We start from the raw sequence: 22301 nt of genomic DNA, 5'->3' as shown, positions 1-22301 counted from the left end.
TAACCTAGCTGTAATTTTAGGTCATGTTAGAGAAATATATTTGCTAGAAGTTTTGCTAGAATAGTTTAAATATTGGCTGGTTATTTTTCACACAGTGATGTTAACTAGGCAATGCCCATATATCTATAACATACACTATGTAGAGGTCACGCGTCAATGGTGAGAGCTCTGTGTATTGTGTATAGGAAAACGGACAGTAACTGCAGTATGATTGTGAGGGTAACAAGAAGTGCACATGTTCAATCTGTATTATGATAAGCAATATTGAATTTTCAAGAAAACTGTCATGTAACTTGTTCAACAGATAGACAACAGGCATTTATGGTACTTCAAATTTGCGATGGCCGTCCATGTGTCATGCTTTGCCTAAATAATACAAATCTGAAAAAAAAAATCTTATGGGTATTATTCGTTTAAATGTAAGAATGAAAATTGGTATGTGATTCTGGTGTGTTGGTAATTGTTTTTACCTTGGTTAACATGATAGTCAAATATATTTTACATGCTGCTTTTGAGCATAACACGGGTATTATCTACTGCTGATAGCAAAATATATGTAATATTGAGTAATATTAAGTCTTATACGGATGATATCAGCTGACTTTGGTTTATCATAAATATTGCCAACTAGCATTATTGCAATCAATGTGACATAAAAACTAATGATATTTGCTATAAAGGTTTATATACTACATAAATGTCATATACGGAAGTAAAGTAAACCAATGCTAGCGACCATTAAAACCAATGATATAATGCGTTTTGTTATTGCATCGAAAATGTTGATGTCAAATGACCTCCTGTCACAATAAATATTTTTGTTACTTCTAATGGGTACGTAATATCATAAATGACTATACTGCTGATAGCAATCTATTTTTTGTTAGATATAAATAGCCACCAAGCACATCACCGATGCAATCATAATAAATTCTATGACTTTCTGAAGCCATTTTTACAGGAATTATGATCACGTGATTAACATAATATTTCAAACTTATTTCGGGCATTGCTTTTATAGTTTGCCCATGGTTACTTGTGTTCAACCAATCATATCTGCAATCAGTATAGCTCAGAATAATTTGTCATTAGTGGTGTACTGAGTCTTATCCTTTGGCTTAATAGCCGAATTCCACACAGTAAATAAAACAAGACTCCATTCGTGCGTGTAGAGACTCACGATGTTTTGTCATCCGTGTTGGCAGGATCTGTTATGGTAAAAAGAGGCTATTTTGATACGATTTGTCGGACGTGCAAGTTTTATGCATTGAATACATTGGTGTAGAATCCTTGATGTGGCGTAACAGTAACGTCGTCTGCTTCCAGAATGACTTTCGCGCGTAATTTGTATACCAAATCTTATCCATGCTGCCTAGTAACCTTATATATCATACTGTATTCATTCAATGGTATATAGAGACATTATACGGCGACTGCTTCGAAGTCTGAAAAATTGCACCGCCGTGGCTTATTTCAAGGTCACTGCAAAATTACCCCCTTGTGGGCTTTCCCAATCCATAATCTCAGCAAAGCAAGCTTATTATGTTTTCCTTTCCTTTAGTCGAACGAATACTTCGAGGGTTGACAAACAGAAGGCCTTAACTCACTTTTGGCCATTTTGAGATTTTGGTACCAAAATAATCTGTAATACCCACAGATTCTTAAAATCATAAAGCCTTAACTCAATCAACTTCCTATTGCATCTATAGCACAATAATACTTGGGTCACATTTCAATGCAAAATATTATTTTACTCATGTTTCTCAAAAAGGCACTTTTTGAGTTAAGGGCTTCTGTTTGTCAACCCTCGACTTGTTGTTGACCTCATGTTAGCCCGACCCCAGGACATGTTATTTCCACTGGATTAACATTGATCTTATGTGCTGTTCTGCTGCAACTACCAGTCCGATATTGCCGTAGAATCGGGAATATCGTAAGCACCAAATCCAATATCGTAACTTGCCTATAATTCACGATGTCGTGTTGTAAATTATGACCCTTAATTTGATAAAACTTTGTTATTTTTGTTCCGTTTTGCCCATTTTATATAGTAGGTAAACTACGCATTGCTTTGTGTTATTGTAGACAAGGTACCTCTTCTGGGTACCTCTTCTAAGAAAACATCAAACCGCTGCCATATCGAATGAAATAGTGAATGTCATAGTAAACGTATGAGTGGGTGTCGGGTCAGGGTTGCCATATATGTGTGGGCTGCGCAAGGGTGAGTAAAATAGGCATAAGATTACAAATAATTGTCTTCGACTATCGCGGTTTGTTTTTTCATAGGCTTTTTTTTCATCGACATTTCCTCATAAGATAGAGAACGAAGTCCAAAAAGATCAGGGTGTCCAAAAAGATCTTCTTAACACATTTATATAGTTGCAGATTCTTTCTGTATTTGGTTGACTTCCTTTCTTAAACGGTGGTACTCTCTATTATCCTTGTCCAAACTCTATGTGGTTACTCAGTCAATGCTGTGCTGAGATTCTGTGAAAAAACGAAGGTTGCTGAACTTCAATTCGCGTGATTAATCTTTTTTGAACAAAATAATTGTCTTAACAAAGCAAATGACCTTGAAATGCAAAATGTATAGATGTCTCAGATGCTTTTTCGTTTGCTTGTTTTGTTTTGTTTTGCTTTTGGTTGTTTGCTCAGTTTGTGTTTTCGTATTTTTTGTGCCTTTCTTTGTATTGTAAGTTCTTTCTGCCTCTCATCTCCTTACGACTTGAGTCATTGTGATGTACGTATGGATAGAACGAACTCAAAGTTCAAAAAGAATTAACTCAACTTATTTCTTTTGTTTAGAAACATTTGATTTACTTTCCAAAATAAATGTATTGTATCGTTGCATTAAGAAATTATTATTATTATCGTTTAGCTAACATGACAGGTATGAGATTAAGATGCACGTTCCAAGCCATTGGTGCAAAGCCCGACTATTTTGTAGTATAAAAATACAATAACACATGTGTTTTTTACATCTCGTTTGTCTCATTAATATACCCAGGAATAGACCGTACTACATGTAATGGTTACTTGCTCTTGCTGCTCATGTGGAGAGGCTACATTGCATGATTTGAATTTGCGCAATGATTATAACGTATTTTGCAACGAAGATAATTTAAAAATAAAGTATTGTGTTCTTTTAATTGTTTTTCTAATACTTGCCGTTGTTTAGTGATCAAACATGCAGCTTTTGGTTGCTGATTCAGGAGTTGGTATGTTCGTCTAGAAATTCTGTGATTACTTGTGATCTTTACTCATTAGAGACCCTTACCCATTATACAGGGATGCAAATTGTGCGGGAGCGGGGAGCACCGCTCCTAGGAAACGAGAGTCAAATTTGAGGAAATAATGCCATGAGAAGAAAAAAGGCCCATTCCATGTCAACTCCAGGGATGTGCACCGCAGCACCTCTTCAATTTTTTTTCTTTTTCTGTGTGGTGGTTGATATTAATGAGAAAGTAAAATCCTGAAAAATTGAGCTTCATACTCCATTTCGTTTTCCCGTGGCATCAATTTGAAATTTAGGGGGTCAGCGTAAAAAATGTGTCGCAACGCGAAAGACGATGTTTGGAGGTCCATAAATGTATAAAGGGAACCCTTTAAAACTTTGAAAAGTATGTATCCTGGGGTACTTTTTGGTGTAGAAATCAAATCTGGTATCAGGAAACTTGTAACCCCTTTACTTTAAAAGATATAGGGCCCTCAAAATGCAACTTCGTCCAACCAGGACCAACTTTGGGGGTCAGAACTCCAAAAGTAAAAATAATTTTATTGTCCATTTTTTTTTTTTTCAGAGCCCTTTGGTAGGACATTACTCTTATCCAATATTGAGCATATTAGAATACATTTAGCTGAGATATTACCCATGCAAAACCACTTTTTTTACATTTTGACCCCCCTGAAAACCAATGTCAGACCATTTGCCCCACCATCAATTTCAGGTATGTTGAAGATATGTAACTGATGTGTTGAAGCCATCACGACCCCAAGCCAATATCTCTCAGAAATGTTGTCCAAGAACATATCTTCAACATACCTGAAGTTGATGGTGGGGCAAATTGTCTGACATTGGTTTTCAGGGGGTCAAAATGTAAAAAAGTGGTTTTCCATGGGTAATATCTCAGCTAAATGTATTCTAATATGCTCAATATTGGATAAGAGTAATGTCCTACCAAAGGGCTCTGACTGGCAAAAAAATTGACGCTAAAATTATTTTTACTTTTGGAGTTCTCACCCCCCCCCCCCCCCCCAAAGTTGGTCCTGGTTGAACGAAGTTGCATTTTGAGGGCCCTATATCTTTTAAAGTAAAGGAGTTACAAGTTTTCTGATAGCAGATTTGAATTCTACACCAAAAAGTACCCCAGGATACATACTTTTCAAAGTTTTAAAGGGTTCCTTTATACATTTATGGACCTCCAAACGTCGTCTTTCGCGTTGCGACACATTTTTACGCTGACCCCCTAAATTTCAAATTGATGCCACGGGAAAACGAAATGGAGTATGAAGCTCAAATTTTCAGGATTTTACTTTCTCATCAATATCTACCACCACACAGAAAAAGAGTTGACATGGAATGGGCCAAAAGAAAGAGAGGAAAAAGGAGGGAGAGAGAATAAAAGAAAAGATAAGATAAGAGGAAGAGGGGAAAGAGGAAAGAAAAGAAGAAGAGTGAGGTACAAGATAATAGGGGATGGCTGTGAGGAAGTGAAGCTACTGAATGGAAGAGAGGAAACACTGGTTGTGCAAAATTTGGAAGAATTCACATTATTGTTCAAGAAATAAGAGCAAAAAAGAGGAAGGTGTTGGTGTTAGAATATGAAAATTTACAATTCATCACCATAGGAGGTATTCCATGTTATTTAACAGGAAAAAAAGAAGTAGGATGAAGACAGGTGGAAACAGGGCTCATATCTGAGGAAATTTAGAGAGGCGACAATCATACCTGAGGAAATTTATAGAGAGGCAGCAATGAGAATTTTCTGGGAACAAAAGTCATGAAAGAATTCAGTGTACTTAGTATCAATACTAATGCCACTGAGAAGACGACAAAACTGACTGGAAAATATTGAGGAAATTTAAAAAGAAGAACCATATAAAGCACTAAACAAGTTGTGCTCATCTGACAAAAAATGAAAGAGGAAAGGGGGTAAAGGAAAATAAAAGGGGAAAGGAGCCTCTGTCCGACCAAAATTGACCCCAAACTAGTGTAAAATACCAAATTTTTGCGCGGTACGCGCACACATTGTCATCATAAAGCCTTTTTTGGAAGCTCTAAGACCTAACATATGTACAGTCGCTCTAAAAATTCACGGTATGTTAACATTCTCATCTTTTGAAGTGCAGAATAAAGCTATTTTATGCATGGTATGATTGAGGAACTCTTGAGCCTAAAAACCTTGCTCCTGAGAAAGAAATCACAATTTGCACCCCTGCCCATGCATATCATCTGATATGATACTTCTTGTGCAATATTCTGGTTGCGTGAAAACAAGTGAAGGCCTACACAGAAAAAACAATATGTAAAAAAAAAATATGTATTCTCTTGTTTGGTAAAAATAACATAATATTAGGTAAAAAAAGTGAACATAACTTCTGTGTAAATTTTAAACTACACGTTTGTTATGTAATCCTCACATTTTGCAAACGTTCAGCGTTTTTTACACATTGTTATGTTCAAAATTACAATGTTTTAAGTAAAAATAAAAATACCGAAAAGTTATGTAAATTCGGTACATGTGCTTTGCATAGTTACTGTGTAGTTTTTCGTGGCAACAGCGCAAAACGAAACGATGGCGGATGACACGGTGGAAGACATTCTCGAGCGATGGGGCCTGTCCCAATATATCGAGAAGTTTGAAGGTGAGTATAGCAGCATTTTTGTTTGTATCTAGTGTTTTGTCATGTTCTTTTTAAATGCAGAGCGATATTTCAACTTTTGGTGCCGGGTGTATGTGTTGCCGTTGTATATCTGCACACGCACGTGATGTACACATGTACGTAAGCTTATCGATGCATCACACACATGACACACGAACTATACGAAGATAAAAATTCCTTTAAAAAAGGAATGGGGCGCCCAATGTGAGCTTGGGCGTGATATGGTGAATTCCATGGCATGGTGTTTAGATTTGATATTATAATGATTTTTTTCTAGGGAAGAGTAGAAGATGATCCAATGCAAATGTGTTTGATTGGGGAAGGTGTATCACAGGACCGTTTTACAAGTTTTGATTTAGTCATGTTAGGCCGTATAAAATTAATGTTTTGGTTCTCGTCCAGAGGATTTTCATGAATTGATGAGGGAGGGAAGTGTTTTTTTTTTTTTTTTTTTTTTTTTCCAATGTAAAATTAGCATTGTCAGTAGTTTTCGGTCTCCTCCAACAGTGCTCGAGGAAACGATGAGGCCCTTTTTTTTTTTTTTTTCAAATGTGAGATTTTGAGGGTTATTCCTTCTAGAGTACCAAAAAAAGACTTGGAAGTGATGCTTGTTCTCTAATAAACTTATTTATATGTATGAAGATTTCATAAATCATTCCAAAGTCTAAAAAATTGAAAAATCTAAAAAAAAAAAAAAAAAAAAAATCTGACAAATCCCAGAAATTGAGGAGGAGGGGCGAGAACCAAAATATTAATTTTACACGGCCTTATAAAAGTACCTCGGCTTTTTTTATCACCGCGTATGCAATAAGATTAAGAAAACCAGACAGGATTATGATTTGGCCCATAATTTGGCTAGTTCCAAATTTGATCGATTCCACAGTTCATAATGATTCCACATAATTATACATAAATATATGCATTAAAGGCCCTTTCAGTGATTTCACAGGAACATTAAAAAAATGGAAATTTGTCAGAGTTGCTTAGAAATAAAGAATAAGTCTACAGAATTTCATTAAACCACTTTTCCCCTGAATGCATCGACAAATTAGTCAAAAAACAGAAGCTTTAGAAAGGTTTTCTACTTCAACTCAGATCGACTCGAGAAAATCGAGATTTTCAGTACAGTGCGCCACCAATCGACTGGAAAACTTCCTAGTCCAGTGTTTCTAACACGGGGAAGTAGAGTCTAAATTGATTTAAAACAGACGCTTAATTTTTGTAGTAGAAAACAAAATAAGCAATTAAAGGTCACCGAGGCAAACTAACGGTCAATTCAAATATGAAAAACAGTTAAAATTGTGTATTTTGTTTAAAATAGTAGCTACTGATGTAATAAGTAGTATAAACAATACATAACGCGCAAGATGGTACGGTGGAGAGTGAGCTTCTTCGATCTCGAGTCGGACTTTTGTACTGTCAGTATCAAAAGTCCAGAATCATGCAAATGCTGTGTCTAAAATACACGGCTTTCGACCGAACCACTAGCAGGCTATGTTAGCACATCTATGCCAATTACAAAGGTACCAAAATCTGAATTTTGATGATTTTTACGATCGTCCGGATGAGCAAATCACTGAATGGGCCTTTAAATCACATGACTTGGGGCCTCATATGGAGGACAAAGATGAAAAGTCACGAGTGACGGCACATCATCAGTGGCTGAGAGAGCAAGAAGGGGGAAGGAGGATGGGTACGATGAGCAGAGGCATAATCGGGGAGGGTGGGCTGCCAATCCACTTTTTTGATAAAAACATTGAAAATTAGAAGTTTTTTTGAATGAAAAATGCACAAAAGGTCCACTTTTTTGAAAAAAAAAAAACCTGTTGAAATTGCCCTTTTTTGAATGAAAGAGGTCCACTTTTGCCCCCCCTCAAAAAAAAATCCTGGCTACACTGCATACTTTGTTCATGATGTTACTGGGCGGCGTGCGAAGTGTTCGAAAAAATTCCATTTCAGACTATTTTAGCTCAAATGAAGGTGAATTTTGCTCACTTTAGTAATAGACCAAGCAATGACCCCCCAGTTTTTTAACAGTTATACCCAATGACCGCCAGTTTTTTTAGGTTCGGCTAACCAATGACCCCCTTTTTACTATAATTTTATCGACAAAATGCCATAAAATAATATGAAAACTCTCAAATTCTCTTATTTTAACAAATTTGTATTTCCGTTTAATATTTGGAACTGATCAGACTAACTTTGATGTCATTATTTTGCAGATGAGGAAATTGACATGGAGACATTTCGACAGCTGGATGAAACTACCATTAATCAGTTGTTTCCAAAACTTGGGCCACGATGTAAATTCATGAAGCATCATCAGTCAGAAGTAAGTTGGAAGTTTTGCAATATCATGATCAATGTTTGAAATTATGGGAAAAATGTAATTATTTGGTTTCGTTAAACAATCAGTTTAAATTATTTAAAGGGACATTCAGAGATATCTGTCAATCCAAAAAATTCCTTTATTTCCCAGACTAGTTATTTTTAGAGCTGATATGCAAAAGCTGGACCACATATGGCTGAAATCGAGTTATTGGCATTACGTTATAGTGCCGATTAAAATACACATTTTGCTGCTTGTTTGACTTTCATACCACCTTCCTTTCCTGAGATATCGTACATTTTCCCTTTTGGAAATCTTCAGGAATTTCCAGAAACTTGGATACCGTATATAATCTCCGAAAAATATTTTAGTTTTCCTTCGTTGATGTTTTATGGTAGGTAGCCTTCAATGGTCTTTTAAAACTTTTAAAACCAAAATAAACTGTTTTTGAGTCATTATGTTTGATAAAAAAAGATTTACAAGTAATAAAAGTTGTAGCTTCAGAAATACCGGTACTAAAAAAGGCACTCTGGTGAATTTAATATAATTCATCTAATTAAAGAAATAAATTTGATATTTAATTTATTTTTTTTTATTTTGAAAGCATTAATCAAGGTGCATAATGCAATACCAAAAGGCTCGACTTGCTAAGGTGGTTTTTAGAAATGGGGTAAATTAGTTGTGCTGTAAAAGGGCTTTCATCCACAATGACCACAAAAGGCATGATATAAAAGAAATAAGAAAAATATGAAGGCTAAAAATTTGTATCAAATCTATTATTTTACTTTCAATTCATCAACACTTTATTCAAAACCAGCATGAATCAAATCAAGCAAATAATTATTGCACAGGTAAAACATCATGTTTTTCTCAAAAAGTCAAAAATAGATGTAAGCCCATTTGCATATCAGCTCTTCTAATGTAGAGTAGCTACCAGGGCTCCCAGCCAGTCAGAGAAATCAAGGAAAACTAGTTTCCTTTTTTTTATACAGGGAAAACTAAGGGAATTAAACAAAAAGGTGAAAATAACAGAAAACGCAGGGAATTTTGTTGGCACAAGAGGAATTTTTTGCCACTTTGGCCATTGCAAGAAATTGAAAACTCAGGGGAACTTGTTGACCCAGGAGGAAATTGTTTTGCTTTGCCATTTTGGCACACATACATTGTGCGTCAAAGTTACACCTTTCACTTGCCAACAACATTGTCAAAATGGAAATATTTATGGTATTATGGAAATCCCTCAAGGAAATATCAGAGAAAACTCAGGGAATTTTGTTTTCGAGAAATGTTGGGAACCCTGAGCTATGGCAATCAATAAAGTGAGAAATTGCATTTTCATTCAAAAACTCAATCATCCCTGATTCTTTTTCGTCCTTTTCCACATTTCTCTCATTTCCCCTTTTTTCAGTGTGCATACAAAATATCCAGGAAATCTTCCTAGTATTAGCAAGTCACCCCCTTGCCCCTGTAAGGCCCCATATCACCTGATCGATAACGCAAAATAACGGAATATCCTAAAAAACACAAGAATATTGTAAAAACAGTAAAATATCACAAAAATTCACAACATTCTATAAAATAATGGAAAATATTCTAAGATAACAGCGAATTTTAGGAAATATTCTAAAATAACTTAGTAAAGGTTACTTTGCGTTATCGATCAGGTGACATGGGGCTTCCTGTACTTTGTGAGATTTCAACATGCATTTTGTGTGTGAAGGGGTGCACATCTGTGAGCGAGTTTCACATGTAAATGTAATTTTTAAATAAAGTAACATATTTTTATCCTGCTATAGATAAACCTTAGATAACATTATTAGGAAATCAGTGAACATGCAGTTTTCTTTTTCAAGGTGTAAGAAGCAAAATCTGTCTATTTTAAACATTGCTTTCCAGATTTTTGAATGAAGACGTGGTGTATCATATATCATGAAGTCCTTTACATGCTGTAGGTGTCTTAGGAAAGTAAATGGAGGAATTAATGGCCTATTCCTTCACTTAAAATTTGTTCACAAGATTCTTTCATCAACATGCACAAAAATTGTGTGTGGAGAACATAACTGTAGAGCAATTTTTTGGAGGGGTTCATCATACAAGAGACATTTGACAACCATTCACAACAATGCCATAGGGGCTGGAGGTGCACATGTTGGTCCAGCAGAGGAATTACTTGTAGCTGGAGAAATTGGAGGGAATGCTATTGCAGCTGGAAATGGTGTTGGTATAAATCAAGGTGAAGACCAAGTGGGAGAATTGGCTGGAGAAATGGAAGTGAATGCTGATGATGTTAATGCAGCTGGAAATGGTGGTGGTATAGGTCAAGACCAAGAAGGGGAATTATTAGCTGAAGAAATTGAAGACGATGAAGAAACTCTCACAGATTTTGTTGCCGCTTTTTTAGCTCGTATGAAACACAAATCTATTCCTTCTTCGGTTATTCAAGATTTTATAAATGAATCAAAGAACCTAGTTGAAACTGCTGTCAAGCGAGTAGAGAATCAATTCTCGCCAATTCTTGCCAGTATACAAAATGGCATATTGCCAACAGAGGAAATGGTGACTGAAGCCACAGAGGCATTAGAAGTTAGCAAGAATCCATTCAGTGAACTAGATACTGAATACAAACAAAGAAAGTATTTATTGGAGGCAAATGTGCTTGTTGAACCTGTGCCAGGGAAGACACATGGAAAAGTTTACAAAACTAGAACTGCAAAACAAACAGGGAGAAATTACAAAAAACCACACGAAGAAGCTATCCAGTATGTTCCTATTAAGGAGAATGTGAAACAATTCCTTCACCAACCTGGAGTAATGTCAAGCATTTTACTACAGCACCCATCAGATGATGATAACATCCTAGAATCATATCGTGATGGAATTTTCTTCAAAGACACTTTCAATGCTGACAATCAAGATGATGTACCAGTTTTGCCTTTTATACTCTATTCAGATGACTTTGAAACAGGCAATCCTTTAGGTTCAAAGAAAGGGGTCAATAAACTTACTGCTGTATACATGACTTTCATAGCCCTTCCTCCTAAATATCGAAGCAGTCTTCGCAACATTTTATTAGTTGCATTAGCCCCTTCATCAATTACCAAGAAGTATGGAATGAACAGTGTATTTCTTGAAATAGTGCGGGACTTGAATGAAATAGAAAGAACGGGTATAATGGTTAATGTACCGGATGTCTTTGTTGGCATGGTAAAACCTAAACTCTTTCAGGTTACTGGTGACAACTTAGCTTTAAATTTAATGTTGGGGTATGTCTGTAGTTTTGTGAGTAACTACTTTTGTAGAATATGCAAAATGCATCGAGATGTAACACACAGAGTAACTGTGGAAGATGAAGCTGTTCTTAGAACACTAGAAACGCACACTGCAGATTTACAACTAAATAATTATTCTGCAACAGGACTAGTAAGAGAAAGCAAACTAAATTCACTCTCTTACTTTCATGTGACTCTGAACTTAGCGATGGATATAATGCATGATTTCCTGGAAGGAATTCTTCCATTAGAATTTAAACTTGTCATCAAAAAACTAATTGATGATGGGAAAATAACATTGGATGAATTGAACAGCCGAATTCAATCATTTAATTATGGTCACACGGACAGAAAGAACCTACCAAGTCAAATAACTATGTACCAACTCAATCACCCAAATGGTTCAAGTGGGCAGAAAGCAGCACAAATGTGGTGCCTTTCCCTCTATTTTCCACTCATTATTGGTGACAAAGTTAATGAAGATTGCTGTGAATGGGAGCTGATGTTACTAATTTTGGATATTTTCAAAATTGTGACTTCTCCAAGAATCAGCAAATTAGGAACTTTCCTATTGAAGTGTATGATTGATGATCATCATGCCCTATTTCTGGAAATCTTTCCAGATAACCATTTGACCCCAAAACTACACAATTGTATACACTATCCTGGTGCAATTAGATTCCTTGGACCACTGATCCAATATTATGTTATGAGAATGGAAGGAAAACATAAGCAGTTCAAGGATTGGGCAAATAGTTCAAAGAACTATATTAATGTATCCAAAACTTTGGCAAATAGGCATCAGTTAGCCCTAGGATTTGAACGCCTTCTGCAACAACCAATTGATAGCCGAAGTATAGACATAGGAAATCAGAGCCGAGTGTTGGTATCATCACTTGGTCAGTACTGTGCACAAGTGTGTGCTTACCTTAACTGTCTGCCAAATGAAAGCATCACAGTTGCAGCTACTGTCACAGTAAATGGATATGTTCTAAGAGAAAGTGTTGTCGTGCTTCTTTCCTGGAATGAGGAACCAGAATTTGGCACCATAAAGAAAGTACTGATCAGAGATGGAAATGTACTACTCATTGTTAAGAAGTGGGAGACACTATACTTTGACAATCACTATGCTGCATATGCTGTCAAAAGCTATGATGGACATGATCAGATTCAAGTGAAGGTTTATGACAGTTTGTATGACCACAAACCCCTTCATGCTACTAAATGTTCTGATTTAAGAAATAAGACCTGGTATATTGTCACACGCTTCAACTTGGCATAGCTATGTACATGGAAGTATATAGTCAGATGTTTTACATTTTGCTGTTTTGGTGGTGGCATTGTAAAGGTGAGCACACATATGTAAGGGTTATCTGCCTATTTACATTATCTTTGGGCTGCCACAAAAATTGATGTTCATTGGCCTGTTCAAGACAGTATATTGCAAGTTACATTGTGCTTTAGTTAAATGGTATGGATTTGTGTGCTTGGTCACGCAGAGATGCCACTTTTCCGGATTATCCCGGAATTCTGGATTTTTGGCCATAAAAATTTTCAAAAAAACAAAAAAAAAAAAAAATGGGGGGTGACCCCTCTCACCCGGCCTAGACAGCTCCGCCTGCTCTGTGGGCATTGTCACTGGGCTTTTAAGTTTTTCTGATTTTTAGAAGAGTGAGTGGTATCTCTGTTGGTGTGTGTGTGTGGGGGGGTGTTGGAGTGCAAAAGAGGTGCATGCGACCTTATTATTCAGTCCACTCTGGCTCATGTTGGCAATTATGAAATTTGAGGTATTAAAATTAACCAAAACAAAATAAGGTTTCAAATGTTGCAAATCCCATAATGCATAAGTTAATACAATGCTATAGACCACTTGACATGTGACGTCATTGCCCGGCAGTATGCCCACGCATTATGGCACTTTCCATTGTTCTTTGCCCTGCAGTGTGCGTGCGCATCGTAGTTTGCCCAGGGCATGTGTATTTTAAATCTCCCACCACATTTCATATTGAACAAGAAAGCCATTGAACAGTGAAGCGGTTCGTTCGAGCATATCGAAAGACCAATCCCTCGCCTTTGTTGATAAACATTGATGTCAAGTGGTCTATATACTTGAAAGTGAACAATTTCTTACGTCTTCTATAATTGTTTTTAACAATTATTATTACATAACTCTGTACTTCTCACCTCAACTTTGGTAGTGAATTTATAAAGCTGTATGGTTGGTGTGTGGTTGTGTCGGTGTATGGTTGTGTTTGTGTCAACAATTATGTCAGACTTTTTGCTAAATATATGGTCCAACATGAACAGTTCAAATCATGAGTTGAAATTCAAATTTTGACCTATCCGGGACCAACATCCAAATTATTTGTTTTAATATCGGTCTTGCATTTTCATTGAAATTGAAAAACCACCTTGTTTTCAGTTTGTGAATCCTAGATTGAGTCTATTAATACCAATTTTTATCAAAATACCAAAATCCACCATGCATTATTGACTCAAAACGATATAAACACTCACTCTCTTTTCTCACTGCATTGAATTTACAGTTTGGAATGGGGTCAAGTACCATCCCCTGCTCATTAACCTCAATGATATTTGAAGATGGCGCTGGTTTAGCACTAGCAGATGTCAAACAACTGTCGGGACCACTGTATTCAGATGTACCAGGTATATATTGACTACACATATTAAATAATTTGGATACATTTTGTCAACTGTATTTTGTATTATTTTGTCAAATGTTTAATAATGAAGAAATGTATGGCTTGTGGAGATTGACAAATTGTTATGACAGATGTTGAAATTGTGTACAGCACAAGCAAGAATTTTGAGATAAGATCAGTATCCCTTTACAGTTTTGTCACACTTAAGGACATAAAATTATTGTTTTGATTCTCGTCCAGAGGATTTTTTTGGAGTTTTTTCCCAATGTAAAATAAGCATTGTTAGTATAGTTTTCGGTCTTATCCAACATGGTGCTCGAGGAAAGGAGGAGGCCCTTTTTCTTTTCTTTTTTTTTTTTTTCAAATGTGAGATTCTGAGGATAAACCCCTAGAGTACAACATTTTATTTTATATACAGTTTTCCTAAAGCATTCTGAAGCCTTACTTTTTTTGAAAAATCTAATAAACAAAAATCTAGTTAGAGGCATTATGTTCATACCATTTGTGTGTACATTTTATTTCTACAGAGAGTTTGATATCTGAATCTGATTTCGAGAAATCAATATGTAGTGATACAGACGTAACAGTGATATGTGAAACACCAAGCCCTAAACAGTCAGAAGAGAAAAGCCATGAGAACACATCTACTCCCAAGCCGTCCCTGAAGCGAGAGGATGCCTTCAGTGAAAACACATCGTCTTTATTTGTAAGTTTGTAAGACGTGTCTTCTTTGAAATAAGTTTAAGGTCCAGTTTGCTCCTGTCTTCAAACATGTGCACATTCGGTGATATGCAAACATTACAATTCTTCAGAGTTGGGATCATACTGCAATTTTGAATTCATACCTGGAACACCATGTTTATGCACAACTTGAAATGGCCCTAAGTAATCCTGGTGTGCATACAAGTCTGAAGTGATGAATGTGCGCTGACTACATGCTGATAACTTCAAGCATACAGAAAACATACAGATAATTATTAAGTCCATTATACATGGTAATACTAATTTACTTCAAACAGTTACAATTGCCAGAAAGTTACTACCCAAAAATAACATCAGTTGCAGCTTATGGGCATTAATTAAGAAATAGGTTAATTGATTTTGCACCTTTTTCAATGATAGAATTGGTTTAAGCTGATGTGGTTCAGGTACTAATGAAACTCACAATCTTTTTGAACTGAATGTCAGTGTTTCTTGTTTTTAACATTATTTTATATTTCTGTTTGTTTCAACTCTACATGCAGGATGTTAAACAAATCCTAAGTAAAGACAAGACAGGGAGAAATATAATAGACCATCTTGACCGATACAACATGTTGAGTAAAATGGACAAAAAGAGAATGACACATATCTTATGTGAGCATATTGTTGACACATTTGGATACAAGTAAGTCATATGTTGCATGCACATGTATCATACTGTTTTTCAATATGTAATGTTGTTTAAGACATACTAATTGAAGTGTTGCAAGTGAACATGGTGTATCTAATAAGTTCAGCCTGCATACCTCAGAGCTCCTCAGTGACCTTGACATTTGAGTTGACATTTGTCCGGGGTGTCAATTGAATAATGGTCGGTAGGCCTATTTTATATTAAATGTAGAAAGGACGTCCGTGAAAAATGCTTTAGAATACAAATGATCGATCAGCAAATACTCCGCTATTGTCACTGTGAACTATTATAGGGAAGTCAATCGAAGATCAGTTTTGGCCAGGGAGCAACAGTTAAAAAATGGGTAGTGTGACTAAATGCAGTTTACACACTTCAATGTGGCTGATTTGTTTATTTACCCTTACTAGCTGTTTATTTAGGCTGGCAAGCTAAGCTTGTATTACAGTATTTTGAGCACTAAATGGTGACACTGAGATTCATTGTGTTTGATAGGGATTCCACTGCCTTTTCCTTGGTATTTAGACCAATTTTAGGAGAGGGAACAAAATAACTTGCTTCTTATGAACTTCAATATTATATCTGTTTTGATAAAGTAAAGATATGAAAAGTATAAAATCCTGTTCGCTCAAGGTTCCATAACCTTGACATGAGTTAGTAGTATATTGTATTCCCCTAGCTGTTATGCCCACAAGTATACCACTTTTGTGTTTTATCATTGAAGTGAAATAGCTCCCTAATGCTGTCTCACTCTCAATTTGTTCTTTTCTTTTTATTTCACTGGTAGACCACCTTCATACATCAAATCTGATATGGCCAGAGGTATTATAGAAGCATTCCCTGTTCTGAAAGATCCTCGTGGGGAGACTGGATTTGTGAGTACCGATTTATTGGAACCAGTAACATGAGCTAACATGTAGCTCTGCATTTTTTTATAACTGAGATATAAGCATGGTCAGATGCGTTGTCATGGAATTAAAACTTGCACCTCCACCATAATCATTTGTATATGTATAAACACTCCATTTATTGGCAGGGACAATGAGCCAAGCTGAGTGAAAATCCTGGTGAAAATGTAATCTTTTATTCTCTTATATCTGCTTGGCTAATGTAACCAAGCACCAGTCATCGCAATAACCTGAATATTGACTGCAATTGTAGCATAGTGTCAGTTAGGTTATAGTTACATGGTCAAAAGTCCTTTCACTGACAGAAACATCAGAAAAAACAGCGTAAAATGTGTAACATTCAACATGCTGGAACATTCCAAACATTTGTTTTAGTACATGCTTAAACTTGATACAGATATTTCACCAAATAACTCAATAATACTTTGTTGTGTTCACCTTGATAAGAGCCATTAAATAATTGCAGGAAATATAATTAAGTTGCAGAAAAATCTCATTCTGTTTGGCAGTTTGCATTATCACTAATATTCGGATCATCTTGTAATTCATAATGTTTGATATTATATGTTACAGGAAGGCTTTTATTGTAAAGGATCTGCTAAGTCACCAGCCCGTGGAGTGTTGGAGGATCGCATATGCTACCTCCGACGACAGTATATGAAAGAGCAAGCAACTCCAAACCCACCAAAGAAATTAAAGACTTCAAAAGAGACTTCAAGTTCAAAAGAGACAGTTTCAGAATCTGGAAAAGCTGAAAGTAAGTATATTGTTTTTTAATTTAGAATTGTCACTTACGAAACTAGTTACAACACTGATGTTAAGTTTGCTTAAGTTCTAATGATCTGTTTATGATCAATTTAAGTTTTCACCTTCAAACTTATTTTTTCAGTGTAGGCCATGTTGTCAAAAGGTTTTGAATGCCACTATTGGTATATGTTTGCAGTTGTTGAGAGAAGTTGAATTCTATTGGTTTAAATTAGAATTCACAGGGATGTTTGCTTCAGAAGCCATGATCCTCTGCACATACAGAATGTGAATAAATATTAGCAAAGACTTATGGAATCATGCATAGTGTGTCAATATGTCAATCAATCAGTCTGTCAGTTTCCAGGCCATCCATCTATCCATCATCAAATTATGGTTAAAATGAGTAGGTTTCAGATGAACAGCTACAAATCCAAATGACACCACATTGGTTTAGTTTGTATCAAGTCAGATCCAGTTGCATCTAAATCTGCTCTCCCCCTTCAGCCAGCTGAAACTGGATGTATAGACTCTCAATTACTTAAGCATTTTTTAGATTTACAGCTTAATATTATTTCATATCCACTATAATTATTATGAACTAATAATTTTTTCTGTATTTACATTTACAAGGTGACCTATCAGAAATGCAGGAACCGACTCTGCAGCTTCAGTGGTTAAAGTCAAATGCAGAGGACCCAGAGAAGGTCAAACAGTATATGAAGCAGACAGCAAAATTTCGCCACAACTGGATAAAGGGAAATGCCAAACCAATATCTGAGATTTTGATGGAGTTTCCACACATGATGGACAGTGCTTTGGTAAGTGTCATTCTAAAAAATAGAATTTAGTTTTATTGCAGCCTGCATTCCCAGCCCCTGCAATCCCCAGGCTCTTGGATAAGAATTAAAAATACCCCTTTTCACATTTTTCAATGAAAAGAAACCCATTTTTACACAAAATTCAAAATTGCGGTATTGTGTGTTTAGCAAAACATGAAAGCATGCAGTGTTGGAAATTAATTCTTACATACCCATTATCGTTTCTTTTCAATGGGTAGGCCTGTCCATGGTGACCAAATTGTGATGCTTTATAGAGGTACTTTTTAATGGGTAGATTGGGTCAAAGTACCCTTTTCAAAACTTTTTGAAAACGAACATTTCAATTTAAAAAACACCCTTTTTGTTGATTTTGCGAAGAAAATTTGTTGCAAATTTGATCTCGGAACAACTCTTTTATTTGTGAATATGTCCACTAGTCTGGTACCCGACATTTTGGAGAGTACAGGGGCTGGGCCTTGATTTCACCACTCTCTTATTGATCTGATTGCCAGGTATGCATATCAACCTTATAGTTTTGGCACATTGAAATTGATTGGGAGATGCAGCAGGTATAAATAAAATAAATGTAGATATTTATATAGCGCTTTATGCTGTAAACAGCCTCAAAGCGCTTTACATTTATTCCGCCGTCATTAGAATATGTCGGAACCACGTTTGCAGCCTACAAGTGGCGCCGGGTCCATCAGTACAACGACTGTGACTATCGCTAACAGCTTCCCATTGCACCTGGGTGGGGTGAGACAAGCGAGGCAAAGCGCCTTGCCCAAGGGCGCAACACGGTGGTGGGACGGAGAATCGAACCCACGCACGCTGAGCAAGCTCTCAGATTATGAGTCCAAGGCTGTAACCACTGAGCCATCATGCCCTCGTATGTTTAATGTAAACTATGCTCTTCCTGTTTGTTTTGAGGTGATCATATGATTTGGACTTGGTCTGTAGGTATTATACACCACATCACAGTGAAGCTGCTGAAGATATATAATCTTATCAATGTTTGGCAAAACATAACACATGTTTGTCTGACAAAATGATGATATTCGTCCCCATGATGTTTTTGAAACATAACAGTTCTTGTGTAATTTTAATCTTTAATATCTTTTTGTGATTTATAGATTGAACAGGACTTTGAGGTTCTGTATCCAGATCATGCAAACAAGCTGTATGCAAGATGGGGAAAGATATCAGAAATTCTGCTTGAGTGGTGTCCAAAGGTAGCACCATTTACATTACCATATCTTATGGAAAATGAAGATGTCAGTCTTGTGGAAGAATTAAATCCTGGTATGTTACCCTACTATGACTATTCCTCTATTGAAAGTAATAAGTACCTTTGATGGAAAAGCACAGAAGTTTGTAGCTTGTGAAAAATATTGCTGTGATCATATATAGTAATATGCAGGCATACATACTTAGAAATTAATATAAATCATAACATTTCATGATTGCTTCATGAATCAGGAATATCAGTTTGTTAAAGAAAATGCTGCAAATTGTTGCTACCATGAATAAAATGTTGTTGCCATGAATTCTTAATAATTATAGATATTTTGGAAACTTGAAAAATTAGTATCAGATAGTTGCTTCATTAAGGCTCTATGCAATCAATAGAGAATGGCATCAGAAAAAGTGGTGCAAGTATTATGTATAATCCAAGATATCAAAATCAAGATTTCTATTGATTATTTGGACATAATTATATAAATTCAGATAATAAGTGTCACATAGAGCTCCACAGTTGACCTTGTTATTTTGGCTTTAAAACATTCCTGGCAGTTATTACCAATACTACCATAACTAATAAAATTGAAACTTAACCAAAATTACAGATTAAAGCTTTAATAATTGCACCACTCTAAGGCTCAATTTCTTGTGCAAATTTTTATTATCCTTAACTCTACTTCCATTTTATTTGTCAGATCAAAGGTTGAACATTGGACTTGCTGTTCTACCCCTGCTCTTTGCAGGAGTCAGAAAAAAGAAAGGAGGAAAAATATCATCACAAGAAGCCTTGGATTCGTTCATAAATGTCCAAGGGGTGAGTAAAAATGCTGCCTGGGATTTCATTCATCTGTCTTAGGCTTAATAATGAAAAAGTTGCCACATTAAGATATACAAATATTAAAAACCTAGCTCTTGTGAGCTGAACTTGTATACAGGAACTATATGGACTGTTTAAATTATTCTAATTAGAAAGGCTACAAACTTGTTTGTAAAAAGTTCCTTTAAAATGTGGTTTATGTGAGGCTCGTAAAATATTGTTTATATCTGACAAAATTCAACATCCTAACTGGCAGTTCCTTGAAGCTATATGGGCTGTAGTGTGAGGCATCCAATTTCCATTGCTCCAATATTGAATCACTATGCTAATAATGACAATGGTTATAAATATGTGATGCGATCAAGCAAAATCAGTCGGAACTCGGAAATATTGATTTTGAGATATAGCCAAACAAAGAAAATATTTCCTTTTGTTTCCGCTTGTTTTGGAAGCTCTTTAATTGCTGATATCTTTGGAACTGGTTGTTCAATTTCAGTGGGGTTTTCTGGAAATCCAGCTTTGTAAATGCTTTTTACTATCATATAAGAAAGTGAAAAATTTTTATTGCAGAGTTCCGACTGATTTTGCTTGATCGCATCACATATTGCTTCCACAAAAACAATAACTTATTTTTCTTTTCTTTTTTTTCATTTTACAGGAAAGCACGGATTTGGAGCATTGTGTCACCAACAATCAGGGGGGATCGCAACCATACGTTCTGATTCTCGGTGGTTCCATAGCCAACCCCCAACAGGTGTTCACAATTGTGGAAAACACAATCATACCTCAAAATTCACTCCTAAAGGCTGTTGACATATGCCTGAAACTAGTGTATATCTTTGACCTACAGTACCAGCCTAAATGCTCTGGTGCCTGGCAATTCTTGGAGAATGTTGTCTATGAGTTCAAAGGAGTAGTGAGAAGCAATTTGCTTCGTGACTTCAGAGCCTACATGGCATTTAAAGATTCTGCAATGTGTTAAGTTAACATATGCCATGCATGGGACTATCTGACTTTTGATTCAATGTGCACCAACATTGAACAACTGATAAAATTAGCCAAGATTGTAAAGACAGTTATTATCTACTAAATCAAAACACACAGGATCTCTGTGAACATTATTTTTTAATGAACGCTCTGGTGCCTGGCAATTCCTGGAGAATGCTGTCTACGAGTTCAAAAGAGTAGTGAGAAGTGAGAAGCCATTTGCTTTGTGACTTCAGAGCCTACATGGCATTTGAAGAGTCAGCAATGTGCTAAGTTACATATGCCATGCATGGCACTATCTGACCTTTGATTCATTGTGCACCAACATTGAACAACTGATAAAATTAGCCAAGATTGTAAAGACAGTTATTAATACTAATCTATACACATGGGATCTCTGTGAACAGTTTTTTAATGATTTTAGACAATTCTGTTAATTCACACACTTATTGCAGAACTGAATGCACTTTTTAAGTTGTTGTTAAAGCATACGCCGCACCAGCAAGATGTCAACAAATTTACCTCATAATGGTTCATATAGATGGTCTCAAGCACAAATATAGTTGGGATCATGTTGGTGCATGCAAAGGCCTGAAATCCGGGGGGGGGGACACTCCCATTGTGGCCTGTACACCATCCGCGATAATCAACTTTTGAAAAGCACACTAAACAAGGATTTAACCCTTGGCTAAAACAATACCCTATTTTACACCCTTTAAACAGGTATTTTATTCCTTGCATCAAATTTCATACCCTAAATTTCATTTCCGCGTATTAGCAATTGCAATTTTGCTACCCTTTTTTCCAATATTTCATGTTTTTGACACCCTAAACGCGTTACGTGCGTATCGTGCTTACCCAAGAAAAAATACCCGTTTTACACGTTTTCATTATCGCGGATGGTGTACAGGCCACAATGGGAGTTACCCCCCCCCCCCCCCGGGCCTGAAATACTCTTAATTTTGAAGTAAAATCCATGACCTCACTTGAATCACCACATGGACCACTGTTGCAGGCATGCAGTTGCAGTTAAAAATGCCATGGGAAAGTGGTTTTCTTGGGGGTTCAATGGACCCATGTGATTTTATTGTTTGTGTTCATTTTGACAGCCATTGTAGAATGTGTATTAATTTATTGATGGAGAAAGATTTATACATCACTGATATGATTCATTTGTAATTTTTATCAAAATTCACTTGGAGCTTACTCAAAGCAAGCATGATCAAATAGAATGGTCTTGAACATTGA

The 22301-nt window shown here is 36.1% G+C and overlaps 3 protein-coding genes across 5 annotated transcripts in view; 2 read left to right on the top strand and 1 right to left on the bottom strand.

Moving 5' to 3' along the window:
- The window catches only part of LOC140165632 (uncharacterized), a 361058-nt gene that overhangs the window by 206686 nt on the left and 132071 nt on the right, over positions 1 to 22301 (bottom strand).
- Positions 5513 to 21653, top strand: LOC140165630 (uncharacterized). Of its 3 annotated transcripts, XM_072188918.1 has the most exons (11): positions 5513 to 5865; positions 8106 to 8215; positions 14028 to 14148; positions 14672 to 14850; positions 15389 to 15531; positions 16322 to 16409; positions 17016 to 17199; positions 17820 to 18007; positions 19141 to 19309; positions 19945 to 20063; positions 20725 to 21653. In XM_072188918.1, exons 1-11 carry the CDS (start codon positions 5796 to 5798, stop codon positions 21046 to 21048), a joined length of 1695 nt encoding a protein of 564 aa, XP_072045019.1. In that variant the 5' UTR covers positions 5513 to 5795; the 3' UTR covers positions 21049 to 21653. The 3 variants fall into 3 exon arrangements, 2 of the variants coding, with proteins under 2 accessions (XP_072045019.1, XP_072045020.1); XM_072188919.1 differs by lacking the exons at positions 5513 to 5865; positions 8106 to 8215 and adding an exon at positions 12662 to 12829; XR_011860745.1 differs by lacking the exons at positions 5513 to 5865; positions 8106 to 8215; positions 14672 to 14850; ... (5 more) ...; positions 19945 to 20063; positions 20725 to 21653 and adding an exon at positions 11214 to 12829 and having other exon boundaries at positions 14028 to 14137.
- LOC140165481 (uncharacterized) lies at positions 10122 to 11221 on the top strand (the record flags this gene model as incomplete). Its single annotated transcript, XM_072188771.1, has 1 exon — positions 10122 to 11221. A coding segment is annotated over exon 1 (1080 nt), but the record flags the coding sequence as incomplete, so codon positions are not given.

Source organism: Amphiura filiformis, chromosome 12, assembly GCF_039555335.1.
Source record: "Amphiura filiformis chromosome 12, Afil_fr2py, whole genome shotgun sequence".
Classification (NCBI taxonomy): Eukaryota; Metazoa; Echinodermata; class Ophiuroidea; order Amphilepidida; family Amphiuridae; genus Amphiura; species Amphiura filiformis.
The sequence above is the reverse complement of the archived record's forward strand: the minus strand, read 5'-3'. Positions and strand labels throughout refer to the sequence as shown.